Source organism: Colobus angolensis, unplaced genomic scaffold, assembly GCF_000951035.1.
Source record: "Colobus angolensis palliatus isolate OR3802 unplaced genomic scaffold, Cang.pa_1.0 Scaffold34, whole genome shotgun sequence".
NCBI classification, from domain to species: Eukaryota; Metazoa; Chordata; class Mammalia; order Primates; family Cercopithecidae; genus Colobus; species Colobus angolensis.
The window spans coordinates 617,437-633,300 of NW_012116710.1; the positions used below are offsets into that span (position 1 = coordinate 617,437).

Here is a 15,864-nt window from a genome sequence, read left to right on the forward strand (position 1 = left end):
TTTTTTTTTTTTTTTTTGAGACAGTCTCTGTTGCCCAAGCTGGAGTGCAGTGATGCCATCTGCCTCCCAGGCTCTAGCGATTCTTGTGCCTCAGCCTCCCAAGTAGCTGGAATTAGAGGCACATGCCTCCACACCTGGCTAATTTTTGTCTTTTTAGTAGAGACTGAGTTTCACCATGTTGGCCAGGCTGGTCTCAGACTCCTGGCTTCAAGTGATCTGCCCACTCTGGCCTCCCAAAGTGCTGGGATTACAGGCATGAGCCACCACACCTGGCCAATGCCCAAAGTTTCACATCCTACTGAAGATATGCTTAAAGTGTAAAATACACATCAAATTTTGAAGATTTAATAGAAAAAATGTAAAATATTCATTTTAAAAGTGATTACATGTTGACCTAATGTCTTGGATATGATGGGTTAAGTAAAATATTTAAATAATTTTTCAAAATTCAGTTCAAGCATTGAGCGGTAAGTTCTCATACCATTTTCTCCCCAAACACTTGTGTCTGGCTTTTAGACCACTGAAACTGGAACAATTCATCTTTCTTTTTGTTTAAGAGGTGGGGAGCAGAGGTCAGAGGTTACTAAATTAGCAAATCATCCAGAGTATTTTTCCACAGACAGAATTAGAGGCCATTCCTAACTAGGTAAATGGAGAGCATTCAGGATAGATCTTGCATTTTCAGTCAGGAGCCAGCTTAAAGGGCAGAGATGATGGGTTGTAAGTCACAACCATGAGGCAGGTGTCTATCAAGAGGGGTCAGCCCTCCCCCAGGGGCCTTCCTGAAGAGGCCGGTGCCCCACTTGGGGACTTGGCCAACTTGTTCTTCTCCATCTGACTCTGGGGTTTTGCTGGCCTAGGTCTGGCTGCCTCAGTTAGTAAAAAGACAAGGTCAATAGAAGGGATGTGGAAGAAGAATTGGGAACAGAAAAAGGGTCTCAACAGCCAAAAAGAAGGCAGCTGCCTTCACTGAAAGATTTAACAGAAATAATGCAAAGGAGAGTGAGGTCAGCTGCCAGCAGCTTAGATGAAATGGGGAGGGTGGACATGATACAAATGCCAGTGGAACAGGCAGCCACACACCCTGCCAATGTCTTGAGGAAATCAGACTTACCCCTTTTCTTTGGAGTCTTAGAGGTCCTCAGCCCTTTCCTGCAGAAGCATCCACTTTGCTCCTCACTACTTGACTGATTCCTTAAAGCAAGGGCTTTTAACAGGGTCTGGGGATGGATTCATCAGTGGGCTTGAGAGAGTCCAGAAATCCCTGGAAATGTAAGTAGATTATGATGTGTACATATCTTTTTTTTTTTTTTCAGGAGATGGTTGATAATTTTTATCAGATTTTCAAATTGCTTTTAGACCCACAGAAATTTAAGTGGCCCCCTCCGGAGCACATCCTACTTAGGCCAGCAGGAATGCCAGCCCTTGGTAGCCTTCCTCAGTAGGTTTCCAGGATAACCTCTCCACAAACCAGCTCTTGCCCCAGCACCAGTAAAGCCCCTCACTTTGTCCCAGGTAGCTTTTCTATTGCTGTCCCCACCCCTAGGCTGCTGCTACCTCAGGGAGAGCCAGAAAGTAACCTAGTTGTTCCCATGCACAACTCTTTGCTGTAGCAGCAAAACTTTCCTTCCCATTATGTTACAGGTAGAGAAGAAGTCTTCAGATGGTACTTGGCAATCTTCCAGGGATCCACTTTCCATTTGCACATTGTGTGACCCGTTTAGCAGTGAGCCTCACTCCTTGTCTGTCACCTCACAACTTCCCCATTGCAGTGTAACGGGGCCATGTTCTCCTAGCTTTAGCTAAATTCTGGGCTGGTTTGGCTTCCCATCACCAGATATCTCCTCCCATTCCCCCCACCCTACCACATTTCAGCAAACACTATTTATTTAAACAAGTAACCTTACAATTAGATATTGAAGTTTGTGCCAGTTGCCTGGTTTCTAGAATTCTCTTACAGTGATCCCTTCAGTGATGAGGAAAAGAAAGCTCTAAAACATTTCTCATCCACCCCCGCTAGAAAGGTTTTTCCCCTCTACACTGAACAGTTCCAAATCACAGTAAGCACATAGGCTTTGGGGGTCAGTGGGTTTGAATCAAATCAAATCCTAGCTTACCCCTCGTTATGTGACCTTACATATCACTTAACCTCCTTTAGCCTGTTTTTCTTTTCTTCATCTGTGTAACAGCAACAATGCATGCCACCTGCCACATCTCCCTCATGGGCTTGTTGTGAAAATTCAGTGAAAAGATGGCAGGTTTTTCAGTACCATGTCCAGCACGTGGTACACATGCAACAACCACCCAATCTGATCCGATCGTGTTGGTAACGCGCCTCTTGTTTGGGAGTGAGACTCCCTCAGTAGAGGTTGTGAATTAAATACTAGGGATCTTCTGACTGATCGCGGCAGTCTTGATGCTGATAAAACTTCGGGGAGTGCTCTTGGGCCCATGATGCTGGCCTGGAAGAATCAGAGGAGTCCCAGGTGTTCCTTCAACTGTGCATGCTTCAGAAAACCATCTGACCCTGAAAATGCTGTTTCTCTCCCAGCACATTTGCAGGTCGGCCACACTGGCTGGATGGGGAGAGCTGTATGGACGCTCAGGCTACAACTATTTTTTCTCAGGTGAATGTTGAACAGCATCCTCTGATGTAGAATGAGAACCCAGTCATAGAGAATAGCTACCCGGGCACCGTGGCTCACGCCTGTAATTCCAACCCTTTGGGAGGCCAAGGAGGGCAGATCACAAGGTCGGGAGTTCAAGACCATCCTGGCTAACTAAAAAAATACAAAAAATTAGCTGGGCGTGGTGGTGCACGCCTGTAGTCCCAGCTACTCAGGAGGCTGAGGCAGGAGAATCACTTGAACCTGGGAGCTGGAACTTGCAGTGAGCCAAGATCACACCACTGCACTCCAGCCTGGGCGACAGAGTGAGACTCCATCCCAAAACAAAAGAATAGCCACCCATGGCCACAGTAGAATAGGTAGGGGGTCTCAGTGAGCTGGGTGGAGATCAGGGGCCTGCCTTTGATCAGGGACCAGGAAACAAATAGAAGTTCACCTTAGAGGTGAAGACTAACAGACATATGGGGGCATAGTGTGTCCTTAAGGGTAGAGCCATGTTGGCCCAGCCCACCCTTGGCACTACGGGGAAGGAGGCTGGTGAGGAGGCCCTGTGTGGAGCCCTGGGTCACCAGCCTTAGTACTGACAGATAAGTTTCTCTGGCAGGGGGTGCAGATGATGCCTGGGCAGATGTGGAGGACGTCACGGAGGAGGACTGTGCTCTTCGGTCAGTGCTGAGTTGCTGTGGTCAGGGGCTTGTGTTGGGGATGGGGTGTCTGGCCAGAGATGGCCGTGTTCATATTGTCCATGTGTATTTGTCACTGGTTCAGGTGAGTGGATTGGCTTCTTTCCCTTCTGTCTGCCAAGTCAGTGCCCCTGAAATAGGGCTGTTGAAGTCCACTGAGTGCACATCTGGATTCACAGAGAATATCCCACTCTTGGGGTTCCTGATACTGCAGGCCTGGGATAGGGCCCAGACATCTATATTTGTTTAAAAGCCCCACAGAGTTGCCAGTTTGCAGCTGTGATGCTGACTACCAATGTGCCACATCTCACCCAGTACACCTGATACTGAGGCACAGGGCAAGGGCTATAGTCCATACATAGGAGACATGAGGTCTAGCCTGGAAGGCACATTTGGAGACCAGATGTGTCACAGCTGCATGATTGGTATGGAACAGGAGTTTGAATCCCTATAAAAGGAGGAAATGGGCTGGTTCACCCTCTTCCTATCCCCTTTCCAAATGTTTTTAGAAAACAATACTACAGGATATTTTAGAAAAGCTCCTTTGCATGATCTGTACCACATGGAAAGTCTTTAACTGGTGTCAAGCATCTCTGGAATGCACACAAGCACCCTAGTTAAGATCAGCTTCCCAAATCATAGTTCAGTTCATGAAAGGGCATCTTGCTATGCCCAGGTTCTGCCTGTTAGCTCTGAAAGCAGCGGCTCTGGCTTGTGCTCAAGAATGTCTGGCTCTTCTCCCTAGATCAGGTGACCTCTGCCCAGCCAGGTCACCATCTTCAGCATACACTGTTCTTGGCAAGGAAACTGCTGGGGACAACAAAGCGGTGTGGATTAAAAAAATAAAAAAGTAATGATGACTGTTTATGCTTTCTACTTCTGCCTGTATCTGCAGAGCTGATCAAAAGACAGCATTGAGCATTAAATTTTTTATCTTTCTTTTTGCTTCATTGGCCTGCTAGGTAGAGGGAATTTACTTGCTAGTATTTCATAGTCAGTTGATAAAATAGCTCTAAAAACTTTATCTCTACAAGAATTTCAGACTGTTACATTATGAGCAAGTCATGTGGCTAAAAATGGTCATAAATGGGGGAAAAGGAGGCGGCAGAAGGAGATCAATTCTAATGGAAATGGAAAGATTCTATCAGCCACCAGCCTGCTGCTTTTTAGAACCCTGAGATTATCTTGAGTCCTCTGGCTTAATGTCAAGCAATGCGAGAAAGTCCTTTTCCATTTCCACCTGCAAATTGCTCCTGTTTGAAATACATCCCAGAGATTGGGGTAATCTCTTAGAAAGTCACCTTCCCTGCAACCTCTCTGAAACCAGTTGTCCTGTTTGGCACCCATGCATCCACCTAGCACACGCCCCAGCTTCTGAAGAAGAGCGACATCCATACTTCCCTGAATGAATGCCCACCCCCAGGCTTCTGTGAGTGGACATGCTATGTAACTTCTTCCTCTGACTCTTTATTTCAGAAGTGGTGACACGCATCTTTTTGATAAGGTCAGAGGCTATGACATCAAGCTGCTTCGATACCTGTCAGTCAAATACATCTGTGACCTGATGGTGGAGAACAAGAAGGTGAAGTTTGGCATGAAGTAAGTACAGGGGCCACAAAATGAGCAGAGGCAGTATGTACAGATTTGTAGGGCTGGCATTAGTATGTAGCTGTCACTGTGTGCTGGCCTTCTTACAAAGGGCTTTCTGTACATTCTCTCACTGTATCTTCAGACAGCCCTACAAAACAGGTATCAGTGTCCCCCTTTTACAGATACTGAAGCACAGAGAGATGAAGTAGCTTGCTCAGGTTGTATGTTAGTGACTGTGGCAGCCATCAGTCTCTACCCAGTGCTTTGTTGCCACCTTCTCTTACTTATCAAATCTTTTTTTTTTTTTTTCTGGCTCCAAGTTCTATGCCATGTGTGGCAGATTAGAATCTCTTAATTTTTTAAATTTATTTTTCATAGAGATGGACGTTTTGTTGCCTAAGGTGGTCTCAGACATGTGGCCTTTAAGCAATTCTCCTGCCTCAGCCTCCCAGAGTGCTGGGATTACAAGTATGAGCCACTGTGCCTGGTCCTAGAATTTCTTTAAAAATTGAACAAAAAAATCAGCATATATTCAAACTTTACTTCAATGACTGCTGTCATATAAAAATAACACATATGGACCAAATTCAAATATAAGAAGTCAAAACTGGAAAATAGAGCCTGGGTTAGTGATGAGACTGTAGGAGCTTTTTCCAAAATTTTTTTTTTTTTTTTTTTTTTTTGAGACAGAGTCTCACTCTGTTGCCCAGGCTGGAGTGCAGTGGCCAGATCTCAGCTCACTGCAAGCTCCGCCTCCCGGGTTTACGCCATTCTCCTGCCTCAGCATCCCGAGTAGCTGGAACTACAGGTGCCCGCCACCTCGCCCGGCTAGTTTTTTTTTTTGTATTTTTTTTAAGTAGAGACGGGGTTTCACCATGTTAGCCAGGATGGTCTCGATCTCCTGACCTCGTGATCCACCCGTCTCGGCCTCCCAAAGTGCTGGGATTACAGGCTTGAGCCACCGCACCCGGCAAAATTTTGTTTTTTAAATGATTTTTAAATGTTTTTAAATGATCCTAAAAGGTGATCTTAGAAAATAAGACATACTGAGGCTACAATTAGAGCTCACCTATCTGCAGATCTGAATATTGCCTTATTCCTCCCTTCCGTTATCTGTCAGAGTCCCCAGTGTTTATTTTCAGATGCTGTTTGTTCACCCTGTTTAGAAGTGGGCTCAGTGACTGTTAGAGAAGACAGAAGAGCAGGAAAAAAGTTTTCCCATAGGATCATATTATTTGGCTCTCATCTCACTCCTGGGTCAGAGTGGCTACACTGTGTGCATTTTGGGGTCAGGTGGAAGATTGTTCTGCACCTTTAGGCTCTGATTCAGGCTTGCTGTAGTATTAGAGGGGGAGTAACTTCGCTTGCTTGATATGTTGGGATAGGGGCAGAGAAGGTAGAATTCTTTTTTTGAGATGGAGCCTCACTCTCTCACCCCGGCTGGAGTTCAGTGGCACAATCTTGGCTCACTGTAACCTCTGCCTCCTGGGTTCAAGCAATTCTTCTGCTTCAGCTTCCAGAGTAGCTGGGATTACAGGAGCGCACCACGACACCCAGCTAATTTTTTATATTTTTGGTAGAGACAGTGTTTAACCATGTTGTCCAGGCTGGTCTTGACGGGGTTTCTCCATGTTGGGAACTTGACCTCCAGCCACCACACCTGGCCAAAGTTATAGTTCTTAATTGTACAAAGTAGGCACTGCTGAAGGGAATTATTAACATTGAAGAATAGTTCTTTAGCAGAAGCTTCATTTGTGATTATAACCCTTATTTGGGGAATGGTGTGTGTGTTGCGACACTGTAACACCTTGTGTCCTTGTCTTGTAGTGTAACCTCCTCTGAGAAGGTGGACAAAGCCCAGCGCTATGCCGACTTCACTCTCCTCTCCATCCCGTATCCAGGTAGGGGGCTCTCTTCTAGTGGCGGGCATCCTAGGACTGGTGACCTAGGGGGCCATGAGCAAGCCCTCTCTACTTAGTTACACTGGTGCCCTGGGAGCTTTCCTGGAGGGTTTGCGTCAGGCAGCGTAGGACATTTTGGTTCCCAGTCACAGGCCACACTAAGCATAGGTTAGTGTCCTGGGGAAGGGGCTTTCCATTCAAGGAGTCTAGGGATTGAGTACTGTCACTGGTCCTAGCCACAGCCTTGAGTGAAGTACTTCACCCCTCCAAGCCTCAGGTTTTCTCAGGAACTTGGAACGATTTAGTTCCGTTTTGATTTATATGAAAGTGGTCTGTGCATGAAAATACCATTTAAGTGTAAAATAACATTATTAGTACTCTGTGTCAGCAACTATACTTGCTGCTCTAGCCGGGGTGGATGTCACGCTTTGGGTGCATGTCTTGAAGTGATTGAGTTATTTATGGAAATTGCCCCAGGCAAGGCTATTCTGGTGGTAGAAGAACACATAATTGCTATGTTCCCAGTAACTGGACAGTGGCCACACCATGTTGCAAAGCACATTGGTATCCACAAAGCTGCATTTGTCCCTGGCACATAAAAGTGTGTGCAACCTGTGGCCAGGGCTATATTCTCTGCACTGGATATTAAAGCTGTTAGTCTAGTTTGTAGCATTCAAGCTTTCTGGCAATACCTGCCTGTTCAGCAAGGGAGGGCAAGGACCTCTAACATCAGTGCAAGATGTTGTCAGCAGACAACAGGGAGTAATATACTCTTTCTCCTTAAAACCTCTCTCCTGTTTCTCAGCACCAGCATCTGCCTTCAGTCTTGTGTTGGACCTTATCTCCTCAATCTTGGGGCCACATAGCCATGAGCAAGGGCAGGCAGGTTCATCTAGTGCCTTGTGGGAGGGGTGTCCTCGTCACGTGCAAGATGGTGGTATCCAAACTCCAGCCCCTGGTAACCTGGCACCTCTGCAGGGGACTTCCCCTGCCTCCTGCAACCTCTCTTGAGTCTATTCACTGTTCTCTGCTAGCATAGTGTTTGGTGCCACATAGAACTGGGCAGGAACCCCAGCCCTAGCACTGTGTCTCCTTGAACAAGTCCTGTAACCCTTCTGAGCATCAGTTTCCTCCTTAATAAAATGAAGATAATGGTGCTTATTTCAGAGTGAAGTGCCGGACCCCTCCATAACAGGTGTCCTGTAAATAACAGGCCTAATGATGAGTAGTTGGGAAAGCCTCAGGGAACCTCCTCTTCCCTAAAAGCAAGTTTGGGCTGATGCAGGTGATGATGATAATGATAATGATGCTGGAGTGAGCTTGGCAGTATCAGACCCACACTGATGGGAGTATCCTACCTAAGGGGGTCCACACTGGAACCATTGGATAACTCCATAGCTAGTTTTCAGACATAGTTTCCAGCCCCCAGGAGATGCTTCGGGGGTTCCACAGACTGAACTCTGCAGGTTTGCACTGCCTGAGGAACCAGACATTACTTCATTTAAATTTAGGTTTCAAGTAGGACTTGGTTTGGAAAAAATAGTTTTGCTAGAGGTATAAATACCATTGCTCCAAAATAGTAGCACAGTGTCCTTTCTGCTATAGTTTGGCAACTTGTTACAAGACTCCCAAAATGTTATCACCCTTTAACCCAGGTATTTTTCTAATAATTGGTCATTAGGCTATAATTCAGCCACTTGGTGTTGAGGACGTTCTTCACGATGTCTATTTGTAATAGCAAAACAAGAAGTGTTTTCACTAATCAGAATAATGATTGAATGATGGAACATCCATCAGTAGAATGAAATATAGTCGTAGAAGAATTGGAAATAGGCTGGGCACGGTGGCTCATGCCTTTAATCTCAGCACTTTGGGAGGCCTAGGCAGTAAGATTGCTTGAGCCCAGGAGTTCAAGACCAGCCTGGGAAACAGCAACACTCTGTCTCTACCAAAAAAAAAAAAAAGAAAAAAATAGAAAATGCTTACACTTTTTGATACGGAAAACGTCACAGAGCTTAAGATAAGCAGGATACAGAATCACATAGTGTACTCTCAACTAAGTAAAGGAAAACGTGCTTACAAAAAAAGGCTTAAAAGGAAGTGTGCCAAAATGTTAAGATGCCTGAATGCTTTCCCCAAAACTTTTTTTGTTGTAAAAGGCACCAAAAGCCGGGCGCAGTGGCTCATGCCTGTGATCCCAGCACTTTGGGAGGCCGAGGCAGGCAGATCACCTGAGGTGGGGAGTTCAAGACCAGCCTGACAAACATGGAGAAACCCCATCTCTACTAAAAATACAAAATTAGCCGAGCGTGGTGGTGCATGCCCGTAATCCCAGCTACTCGGGAGGCTGCTGCATGCCTGTAATCCCAGCTACTCGGGAGGCTGAGGCAGGAGAATCACTTGAACCCGGGAGGTGGAAGTTGCAGTGAGCCGAGAGTGTGCCATTGCACTCCAGTCTGGGCAACAAGAGCGAGACTCCGTCTCAAAACAAAAATAAAAACAAAAACATAAAAAAGACATCAAAAGAGACCAAAATTTGTGTGTACTGCATCCAACAGTATATGTGTGTTAGGGAGGGTAATGAGGATCAATAAAAATAAAAAAGCTGGAGATGGGGTGAGACACCATTACACACCCAAATAAGGGGAACAGAAGAATCACTTTTTATTTGATAGACTTGTGTTCTTGTGTGTGTGTGTGTGTTTTAACATATTTCTCTTACTTTATAATAAGAAAAAGAAATAAAATTACTATTATCCAAACCAAGTCATGAGCTGCACTTTGATGCTGTTTAAGGAATCTCAGTTGAGCCCTATGATGATTTTGAGGCTCAAGCAAGTACTCAGTAGTCTCGGTTCTAGCTGTGTCACTCTATCTTGGGCCCTTGGAAATGAGAAGTATTCTGGGATCATTTCTTTCAGCACACCAAAATAGATGGGCCCAAATTCTGCAGCACAAATCTAATTTGTTTCCTCCTTGAGTGAATGGTTCTTCTCATCCTGCTTTTGGTCCCTCTCCTCTTGCCTAACAGTGGTTCAGAAGCCTATTCAGGTAATGAGCATCAGGCATTGCCCTGAGTAGAGTCTATTTTAATTCTGTTTCTCACAAAAACTGCTTCTGTATCATAGGTGGGTCTGAACTCAGCCTAAGGCTTGCAGTGTTGATTTGAGCAGCTAGAGTTGGGAAAACAGCACTTCACAAAAGCTCTGAGAGATAATTGGTGTCTCTTCTAAACCTGGGCTCATAACTCAGGGCCTCTGTCTGAGATCTATAATTCTTCTTTCTCCCAGTGAGGCTCCCAAGAATAGGCTAAAGTATTACGACTGAGGATTGTTTCCAGACTTCTCGAGGCCTGGGGATTAGAGTGCAGGGTGTGTATGGAATGAAAGCCACTTCTGGAAAACATGGGCTGGGTCTCCAAGGAAGCTTTCCTATCTTCCCTGAGGTGGCCTCAGACAGGAACTTGGCCCAAGAATTGCTGCGACATTCCATGTGAATCTTTGCAGCTACTTCCCCTGAATTTGGACGATTGTTTTCTTGCCTCTGGGACCTCACCGGACTTGGAGGTGTGGCCAAAGCTACGGGTCCTCTGAAGTTTGTGTAGAAGCCCTGATTGAGGTGCTGAGAATAACTGCAAGCTAGCCAAGTGCCCTCTCCCACGGTATTTCTTGAAGCCACCAGGAGCTCTTGGAGGACCAGATGCTCACTGTGCTATGGTCAGACTCAGCAGGGGCAGGCCACAGCCTGGGGGCACAACTCATTCTCTCTGACCAAGGCGACCAACCCCAAGTGCAGAGCAAAGTAGTTGACTTCAAGCTGTGGGCTGGCACTGTGGGCTCTTGTTGCAGTGGCAGTGTGATGACAATGGTGTGTTGCCATTTGAGTGCCACTTGGACCAGTGCTGTGCTACGTGTTTTATATGTATTCTGTCATCCTTAAGCAGCCATTTTACAAATGAGAAAATCAAGGCTTTGAGACATTAAACAACTTGTTCAGCGTTACAGTGTTAAGTAAAAAGCTGAGATTTTAAGCTGGGAATGTTGCCAAAGCCCTATTCTCTCTAGTGTTTCTCTCTCTATTCCTGAGGGCTTGTCCTGGTGGAGTTACTTATGATTCTTCCACCAAATAATACAGAAAAGTACCTCTTTGCTTTGTTGGGCATAGCAGTGTCTCTTGAACACTAGGTTTTAGGCACTGTCCATGGGCCTTTCTAGTATGTTAGGATGTTTAGTCTTCACTAAAAGCCTGCAAGGCTAGCATTATTTGCCCCCATTTTAGAGATGAGGAAGAGTGATCCTCTGCAGCTAGGCTGCAGTGGCTCACGTTGTGAGTCATGCCTTTGTTTACTGGGATTGGCACTACAGAGACTGTAGGACAAAGGGACTTGCAATATGGGGGAAGTGACTGGTGACCAGTGAGCATAGATGGAGAAAGTTACAAAGAGGCTGAGAGCACGCGGTGCCTCGTGGAAAAGGCATGCAGCCAGGAAACCAGAGGGACTCTAGAGGCTAGCCTCTGACTTTTGCCCACCCATGTCAGCCTTGGCCTCACTGGAACCACTAGTTGGGAGAAGTGTGACCTGGCGGCCCCCTCTCCACAGCACTCAGGGACCTGGGTCTGGCCAGAGCTGTCTCAGAAGACTTTGGGCTGGGAAGGGAGGTATCATAACTCTGCCCTTCTTTTCCAGGCTGTGAATTTTTCAAGGAATATAAAGATCGGGATTACATGGCAGAAGGGCTCATATTTAACTGGAAGCAGGTATGAGCAATAACATACATCAAATTGGGTCTTATGTCTCTTTGTAAAGGAAGACCAAGGAGAACAGCAAGCAGTCTTTTGGGGGAAAGTAACTCCCTCTTTCCTTTCTCCCCTGATTGTTTCTTTCTCTCCCTCTTCTCCTTGTATATGCATGTTAAATTTTCATCATTATACTTTCCTCTCCCCTTTATTTGTCTTTTGTTTAAGGGAATTTTTCAGAAACAAGATAGGAAAAGCCCTTCCTTTCTGTACTCTCTGTGTGAAAGCTGGGGGCAGCATTCTTTGCCTTCCCCACCCTATAGGGGCAAGCCATGGAAAACCTGCTGGAAGCTGAATACATATTGATCTTGCATGTTTCAGCAACACACATCAAATGTCCGACTGAAAAACTCTACTCAGCTGTAACGATCTGGTCACATTGATTTTTAAGCTGTCACTCCCAGGTAGCACAGGTGTCTGGCCCAGAGAAGGCAAGCGCTGCCTGTGGTAGTCACAGCCTCAGGACTACAAGCTTCCCCATCACCTTAGCCTCCTCTGGTGGCCAACCCACATCTCACAGGAGTCTTTCTGTCCCCAGGACTACGTTGATGCCCCACTGAGCATCCCTGACTTCCTGACTCACTCTCTGAACATTGACTGGAGCCAGTATCAGGTGAGGGATCTGACTCAAGCATTGAGGGCAGGATAAGGGAGTGGGGACCAAGAAGACCCCTGACGTCTGCCCCACAAGGTCCTCATATATTTGTCTGATGGGCTGGTTTGTGCCCTCAGATGCCTTTGGCCCTCTGACCTCTCAGAAAGGAGGAATTGTGTGTCCGTTCAACTATCTCTTGATTTGCTCATGTCCCAGAAAATCAAAGCTTTCTGAACGTGACTCATTAAAAGATTTGCATCTACCAGGGGGTTCTGTTTCCAGAGGACCTCATAGAGTCTGCTATTCCAGATCTGGGCTTTAGTTACTTTTACATTTTTCCTTTTAAACGTGTGTTCAGCCAGAGGAAGTACAGAGCTGCCTGACCTCATTTGATTATAGAAACGTTAAAATCACTTCCACCATGCTCTTCTCCATCACTGCACACCATGGAAGGGGCCCCTAGTCTTACTGGAAACATCTCTCTACCCTTACTTAGCCCACACAATGTGAAGGCTGCCAGCAGCTTTGCTCGTCAGTTGCTTCAGACAGAACAAGTAGTTTTGTTTTTCTGCGACCTTTCCCATGTCCTGTTCCTCTGCCTGGCTGCCACCTCTCAGCTTCCTCTTGTCTGGCTGACATACTGCCCTTCAGGCTTTGGCTCAAGTGTCTGCTTCAGGAAGACTTCCCTGATCTGCCTCTTCCTTATCCCTGGCGAGTTGGATGCCTGCATCTATATTCCCATTAACCCCCTGGGCACATCCATCATGGAATTTTCCACTGAGCTGTAATCACTGATTTAGAGATCTGCTTCCCTGAAATCCTGGAGGACAGGGACCCACAGTTTGTGTATCCCAGCACAGAAGCAGGCACAGAGCCTAGAACTTGAAAGACTGAGCCAGTGAGCAACAGAAAACATTCTGCCTCCCTGCTAGTTTTCCCTGTCCCCAGGTCTAGACAGCTCCCACCTTGCCTTGAGATCTCTCTCTTTGAAAGGCTGACCTGGCTATGTTAAGCAACTGGGTGCTCCTAGATCACCAGTGTGAGTACCCTTGTTGTTCTGATAGCAGCAAAGTCCATCTTGTTTTCTCGCTATATATCCAGCCCCTAATCTCAAGGTTTACGCTCACAGCATTGTTTTGAGTGTATGAAGTAGGGTGATGTCAGGTCTCCCCTATGCAGGTGTTTGCAAGAGAGGGAGCACTGGGAAGGAAAGCAGGCCAGTTTATTATGGTCTGGAAGCCTGGAGAAGGAACAGGTTTGGGCTACCTGTGCTGTGGTCTCATGTCCCAGGCTGTGTTTAGACAGATTGAGTAGATAGAACCGGCAGGTTTCCTTCTTTATGTGCTGCATGCAGGGGTCAAGTAGACTCTGCGCAAGCCACCCTCTTTCTGGTCCCTTCTGGCACCATTTTTTCTCCTTATGCAGGTACAAACTGGATCTGATGAACTACTCAGCAAATGAGATGTGACAGTTCCAGGCACTGGTCCCGCCAAGGATGTTTACCTCTTTAGGAAGGGGTCCTGTGCATGTGAGGAGGTACTCTGCTTAGTAGATGCAGGCCCTAGATCTAGGTCCCAGCTTGCCTGGCCCTTCCTGCAAGGCTCTGTGGCCTAGAACAAATGACCTCACTTCCCCCTGAAAGTGGTGTTGCCAGTACCTATTTCAGGATTGTGCCAGGCTCAAATATGATCACTGCTTGAAAGGGACTCCTGAACTGAAATACCAGAGAGATTGTAATGATAATTATGAAGAGGCTGCTAGCTGGCTAACTCAGGGAAGTGAACACTGATAAACTTCCAGGCATGAAGGCAGTAGGGCTGGAGTGTAGCAGTCAGGCAGGTGCCTCCTAAGAGGCCACCTCTTCGGTGTTGCTCAACCTGTTTATCTCACTGGGGCTCCTAGCATCCTCTTCCTTCACTGGGTGTGGGCTCTGCCGTTTCTGCCGGCAAAGCCCTGGGGTGCGGGTACCCTGTTCCTTTTCACCATCTCCCCAGGTGATCTCATCCATCGTCCACGCCATGAGCCCACAGCCAGGCCTCTCTGATCCATACCTGCATCACCTTTCACACATTGTCCCTTCAGGTGGCCCCTCAGACTCAAGCTGTCCAGAGTAGAGTTGGCCATAGCCACTGTTTACCCAGATGCTGACACCTGAAACTTGAGTTCTTTGCTCCCACCACATCCATCACCAGCTCCCATTGGTTCTCTAGTCTCTGCCCCAGATGCAACTGCAATCCTTCTTGCCCTCATCTCCCGTGCAGTGCCTAGCTCAGGCCACCACTGTCTCGGTGCATCTCACAGCTGAGCATGGGGCCTCACTGAGGAGTAACTAGAAATGAAGTGCTCAGATAGCAAGCACTGAAATGATAGAGCAGGGCCATCATTGTCACCCCTGCCTTAAAACCTACCACTGACTTCCCATTTTCCTCACAATACAATGTAAGAACTTGTACATGGCCTATCCAGCTCCATGCAGTCTGATCTTGCCTGTTCTTGTGACCAGCTGATCTTCCTGCAGCCCCACTGCCTCCCTTCAGTTCCTTAAGGCATCCCATGGCCGGGAACGGTGGCTCACACCTGTAATCCCAGCATTTTGGGAGGCCAAGGCAGGCAGATCATGAGGTCAGGAGATCGAGATCATCCTGGCAAACATGGTGAAACCCCGTCTCTACTAAAGAATACAAAAAATTAGCTGGGTGTGGTGGTGGGCACCTGTAGTCCCAGCTATTCGGGAGGCTGAGGCAGGAGAATGGCGTGAACCCGGGAGGTGGAGCTTGCAGTGAGCAGAGATTGCGCCACTACACTCCAGCCTGGGTGACAGAGCGAGACTCCATCTCAAAAAAAAAAGGCAGCCCTCTCCAGGTTCACACGTGCTGTTTTCTCTGCCAGAAACACGTCTCCTTTCTCTGTTGCTTATGCTGTCTCATGTCATCACCTCTGAGAAACCTTCCCTGATGTCCCTACAGATCAGGCTCGGCTCTCCAGTCACATGGTTGCATAGCATCCTAGAGGTCTCCTTTTAGTTGCACGCCTGCAGTGGTTAGCTTTGTCTCCCCTGTCCTGTGACTCCATGAGGGCTGAGGTCGTATTCACCCTTGTGTGCCTAGTGCCAGGCCCTTCAGGAGGCATACAGTGTGAGGCTCACTGAATGAATGAATGAATGGTAGGAGCAGTTGTGGCAGGACACGTGTCTTGCTGCCCTCCATGTAACCGAATTGAATTCCATAGAGGTATGCCCTTTCTTTCTGTGTACTAAGACCCCCCTCTGGGGCTGTTGCCCCTCAGGCACTCAGCATTGCCCCACCTATGAAACAGGCAGCAAGGAACATTCTGCAGTGACCTCCTAGTCCCTGAACACTAAGCCTTAGAGATGCCAAAACAGCCTCTGCCCTCATGGAGATTAGAATAGGAAAATAGGCAACAACATAACCATCGTCTACATTACAGTTTTCAGCAGTGGTCACAGAAGCCCCAAAGAGAAGATAATTGGGCTGGGCCTTTGAAGGATGAATAGGAGTTTGCCAAACAGGAGAAAGAGTACTCTAGGCATAGAAACATAAGCAGAGGCATGGCATTCAGCTCAGCTCCCAGAGACTTCTTCATGAAGCACATAGGATGAGAGAGTCAGGCATGAGCCTAGTTTTTTTTTGTTGTTTTTTTTTTTTAGCATA

The 15,864-nt window shown here is 46.9% G+C and overlaps 1 protein-coding gene across 3 annotated transcripts in view; it reads left to right on the forward strand.

Annotated features, from left to right (window-relative positions):
- MTMR14 (myotubularin related protein 14) overlaps window positions 1-15,864 on the forward strand; it is a 59,052-nt gene that overhangs the window by 22,181 nt on the left and 21,007 nt on the right. For all 3 annotated transcript variants that reach the window (XM_011952227.1, XM_011952225.1, XM_011952226.1), the window contains exons 4-9: window positions 2,552-2,627; window positions 3,232-3,292; window positions 4,787-4,909; window positions 6,728-6,801; window positions 11,489-11,559; window positions 12,137-12,211. In XM_011952227.1, the coding sequence (XP_011807617.1) occupies window positions 2,552-2,627; window positions 3,232-3,292; window positions 4,787-4,909; window positions 6,728-6,801; window positions 11,489-11,559; window positions 12,137-12,211 (480 nt within the window). The remainder of the gene's footprint in view (window positions 1-2,551; window positions 2,628-3,231; window positions 3,293-4,786; window positions 4,910-6,727; window positions 6,802-11,488; window positions 11,560-12,136; window positions 12,212-15,864) is intronic.